Source organism: Penaeus vannamei, chromosome 3, assembly GCF_042767895.1.
Source record: "Penaeus vannamei isolate JL-2024 chromosome 3, ASM4276789v1, whole genome shotgun sequence".
In the NCBI taxonomy this organism is placed as follows: Eukaryota; Metazoa; Arthropoda; class Malacostraca; order Decapoda; family Penaeidae; genus Penaeus; species Penaeus vannamei.
Window position 1 is genome coordinate 3,982,119 of NC_091551.1, and position 5,000 is coordinate 3,987,118.

Sequence of the window (5,000 nt, forward strand, 5' to 3'; positions counted from 1 at the left end):
CCACTCTAATCTAGGTAGTTTAAATCTATGACAAGCATTTATCGTTATCATGGGTGTTGATTCGACTGTTGTACAACAGTTGCCACATATTATCCTTTATGAGTTATAAGGCAATACTTTTTAGAGGGAGAATATGAATTATGTGTTGTGTGTTATATGTACATTGTTGTAATAATATGTTATACATGCCATTACATGTGGTGTTTTACATAATATTGCATGTCTTGTACATATTATTGCATGGCAAGTCCTATATGCTTTGTTGCAAATTTTGCAAATACTTTTAGAAACTGTTTTGCATATTCTTGTTTGAAGATATTATACACTGTATTTCCAGGCAGTCACTGAATTGGTTTTGATTAGAATTTAGATACATTTGTTAGTAAGATGAAGAAATTAACTTTGTTTTATCTTTTTTTTTTCATCTTTTACTCTATATTTATTCAAGTTCTCAATTAGCGCCTCTCAGTAATTAAAGCTAGAATTGATTTAGTCATTAAAAAAATCCAGACCCTAAGATAAAGTGCTTTCTTGCTTCCAGAACTGATTGACTACATAAGCAATCCAGCATTGTACCCGGGGCCAGAGGGAGAATGGGCCGTGTGGGAAGCTGTTGTTTCATGGATTGAGGTAAATGAATATGTTTTCATTGTGAAGTGATACTTATACTGCTCAAAATACTACAACTAATGTCTTTTTTTTAGAGTAAGTCAGTGCAGTAAGTGAGCTTATATTTATGTTAGTGTTTGTTTTGGATCTTCTTTGTGTTGCATACAGTACAATGCTGTTTAAGAAAATTATGTATGCCTCATTTGTTAATATTTTAGGACTTCTCCATCTCCATATTCAATCATTTATTCACCTGTGCATCCAGTCTTTCAGTACCAAATCCATTTTTTAAGCCTCTGAAATTCTCCACAAGGATAATGAGGTGGAGAAGAGTCCCTTCCTGATGCAGCTGTTGCTGTGCCTCGACTTCCAAGCCTTGACTGTGCAAGACATATCCAACATGCTGTTTTACCCTTGCGTGAGTGAGAACATAGAGGCGGTGCAGCTGCTGGAAGGCCTCCAGACCCTGAAGAAGGAAAGGGGCACAGAGATCAGCTACTTCTCCTCAGAGACAAATAAGATCCTACAGCAGGCAGCTAAGGAGGCAGCAGTGGCAGCGGAGGCAGGTGAGCAGCGCCCAAGGCAAAGCCGCGAGATTCGCATCAACAAGGATACCATGAGAACGGTGGAGAGCATCTTGGATAGGCCTCGGCGAAGCCCTCCCCAGGTACCATGTGTGGTGGGTTTCAAGAGGTCCTCTGCGGCTATGCGCAAGAAGAAAAAAGCCAAGAATAGTGACAATGAAGAAGAAGAGGAATATGACATCACGTCCTCTAGGGTCAGAAATGCAGAATTGATCCCTGTCATATACTCATTTAATCCGACCACAAACAAGATGATGGAGGAGCTGGTGTTGTCCAAGTTGTGTGAGGGACCTGTTCACTGCTCTGGTTATCAGGTTTGCTCTCTTGGTAAGTAGGCTTTAATCACTTTTATTTAAGAATACCTTGTGGCACTGAAAACTCAGTATAAAATCTTTAATATTTGAATTTAGAATATCTTCTATGGAGAATATAGAATGAATACATGAATTTTTGCTCAAGATTGCATCTTCTTGAGTTGTTCTCGTAATTATTTTATTCTTTAGTATTTATTTGCAAGGTGTTTACTGTAGAGTAAAGCCAAGAGTTCTGGATACTCATCCCCTCTTGAGTTAGACATCAGTTATATTGAGTGAGTTTTGTAATAGTTAACTGAGATAAGGTTTATAACTGATAATTATATTGTTGTTAGTATGTGCTGCCTTGGTAATTGTGTACCGCTGATGGAACAGTTGTAGGAAAATTGCTTTCTTTTCATTTATCAAATTGCCTTTTTATGAATTTGAACTTTATTTTACCATTCTTATAAATTATAAAGATTAAGAGAAAAATATTAAATCTGTACATTTTATGTCACATTCAATTTGAAAGTCAAATTGTTGTTACAGGTCCTAGCATTTACATCTTTGGTGGCGAATACCTCTTTGGAAATGGCAATTGGAACAAATCTGTCTGGAGATACAGCACAGCCTCACGGAAATGGATTATTGAAAACTCGTAAGTTATCTTTTTTATGAATTATGTTTTAAACACATTGGTCTTCATCTGATCTTTATTTTTTTTTTCTTTCAGATTTGGAATATGTAGAGTGTATTAGTTGGTTGGTTTTATTAATTTAATATGCAAACTTGAATAGGATTAAATAAAAAAGAACAGACACAGAGAGTGCATATGCTTTAAGATGAAAATTAGAAATTCTTTTGTTAGATGTTTTGCAATAGTTTGTCTCTGTACAATATTTACTCTTGTGAACAATGAATACAATGATAGTGATGTACTACTAATGGATAATGCTGAAGGACGTGTTTCTGAAACTATAAAAGAACTTTCTGCTCCATACAGGTTACCACAGCCCAGGAGGCACCAAATGATATGTGTTGTTGATTCAGTCATATACCTGCTGGGAGGATACGGGAAATACAGAGTCGTGCAAAGTTCCGTCGATGCCTATGACACAACATCAGGTAAGTATGGAGCTGCTACATTGTAATTTATGTACCAGTGAAGGAATGGCAATCTGGAAATGTTATGTTATGTTATATTTTATAGTCTTTTAGTTATGTTTTTGTTGTTAGGGGTATGTGATATGATCTATGTGAAAAGGAGGTTTAGACACTGACAGAGAAACACATATTTATGAGATGAAGTCTAGTAATATTCCTTAACCAAGATTATGGAATATATTTTTTAAGATAATAAAAATACAAACCGAAAAAAATACCTTCTTTTTTTTGTAGCAAAAATGTTAATGTAAAAATGTTGGAATTTTTAAGGGAATTTACAGCTCCTCCAGACACTTTCTAGATGCAAAAGACTATAGATAATAAACTAAAGGTATTGAGAATAATGAGGGAGATACTAATTGAGTAAATGGATGAAATAAATAGGTGACAGAAAGAAAGAAAGAAGGAGTTAGATCCTGAAACAAAGAGTTGTAAAAAGTACAATTGAATAGATAAGTCACATACAAAGCCCTTTCATTCATACAGGTTAAAACATCATTCAGACTTTTCCTTTAAACTTTGTAGGTGAATGGCTGCGATGCCCAGATATGCCCCATTGTGTGAGTCATGGTGCAGTCTGCAACTTCAAAGGCAGGCTGATGGTATTCACACAAGAGATGCAGCTGCTTACCTATTATCCAAAGATGAAGAAATGGTCGGCTATACCTGTTAGATCGCCCAATAAGCAAGGTTATAGAGCTGCACTTACCTGGGAGAATGCAGTGTATCTCATAGGTGAGTTCCACATGTTTGATATTGAATGTGGGGTTTTGATTTTTATTATTAATTCTTTTTTGGGGGGAATTGCTTTATTAATTGCTGTTAATATATAATACAGTTGACCATTAACACTGGCAAGGATCATGTTCCAACTCCCGCATTTTTATCATGATTATTATTTTGATTTTGCAACTCGGAGTTCTTACCATGAGCAGAACTCATTACAGTCATCTTTAAAATTCTCTTACGACTAGTAGTTCTTTCTTGATTTATGCCATTTTATTTCCATCGGCAGACAACTGTTCACCCAAAGTATACCAGTACTTACCAGAAGGTGGCCACACAATATCTTACTTTGGCCATTTCACAACACCTCCTGTGAATGTGTGCATGGTGGACGGTATCATCTATAGCTTTAGCCATGATGACCTCGACGACAGCCACGTCATAGAGGTATTAGATGTTACTGAAGCTTGCCCAAACGCTACCAAGACAAAAAGTGATAACAGCAAGCAGGGAATGGAAATGGAAGATGCGAGCAGACAGAGACAGAAGAGTGAGAGTAGTGAGAGAAGTGATAGTGTAGTTTCAAGAAAGGAGGATGAGAGCAGTGGGGGGAAGAAGGGGCAAGAGAGGAGCGAGAGTGACTCCTCTTCTTCCTCGTCTTCTTCTTTTCGGGCGTCGAAAGAGATCTGGAGAGAGAAAGAGACGGGACCATTTATCTTCACCACAAAATGCCCTGCGGACACCACCTTTTCCTTAGGCTGTTTCCCACTTTTGAAACTCAAGTAAGGAAATGACCTGTATTTATTGAGAATTATTGTGGGTAGAAGAAATGAAAGAAATAAAGATAAACATGTATATGATTGCAAAAATTGCATATTTTCTTAAGTGAGAATGAAGATGCAAATATCATATAAAGATGTTCATTATTGATATCTAAATAGAAATTGATGATGAGGGAAGGATACAGGAAAAATTATATACAGAAATTTATATATACGTAATTGCATTCCATAAGAAGATATTCTATGCTTTCCTTTTTGTATTTTATTTTGAGTAACAAGCTGTTGAATGTGCACTTATTACACTTTTGTATTTATCTCAGGTGGTCTCATTTAGTAATGCTGAATTACTGATCCAAGATTTCTACATTTCTTTTTGTTGTTGTCTCTATAATGGTGCTGTGATAAAGATGGAGTTTTAGTAGTACTCAACAATTTCTCACATATGTATTGGATGGTAAATTTACCCTCTGTAGACTTTGGTGTAATTATAACACTACTAAAGCTAAATTAAAAAATTATTTGTATATTTCTGTTGTCATACATATCTGTCTTTCTCATGATAAAGATTTCCATTCTATTTTCTTGTATGTGTTTTCTTTTGTCCTTGGTACTACAGTAAAACATTGATATTGTAATTAACTGAGTGACATCTCATATAATTGAGAAATTATAGAGAAATTCTCATGAAATAACATCTTCTGATAAAAATATCTTCAAGCCATTTTTATTACAAGTAGTTGCTGATAGGCTCAGATACTGAACTTTGGTGTCTATAGCAGACAGTCAATATATGTATGTTAAGGTATAGATATATCAGAACTGTATGTATGAAAAACTAA

The 5,000-nt window shown here is 35.5% G+C and overlaps 1 protein-coding gene across 4 annotated transcripts in view; it reads left to right on the forward strand.

The window, feature by feature from the left end:
- The window catches only part of LOC113813197 (kelch-like protein 30), a 20,704-nt gene extending 15,966 nt beyond the window's left edge, over positions 1-4,738 (forward strand). For all 4 annotated transcript variants that reach the window (XM_070140356.1, XM_027365155.2, XM_027365156.2 and 1 more), the window contains exons 5-10: positions 542-630; positions 923-1,520; positions 2,039-2,147; positions 2,493-2,614; positions 3,179-3,388; positions 3,669-4,738. In XM_070140356.1, the coding sequence (XP_069996457.1) occupies positions 542-630; positions 923-1,520; positions 2,039-2,147; positions 2,493-2,614; positions 3,179-3,388; positions 3,669-4,165 (1,625 nt within the window). In that variant the 3' untranslated portion in view covers positions 4,166-4,738. The remainder of the gene's footprint in view (positions 1-541; positions 631-922; positions 1,521-2,038; positions 2,148-2,492; positions 2,615-3,178; positions 3,389-3,668) is intronic.
- Positions 4,739-5,000: the final 262 nt, after the last annotated feature.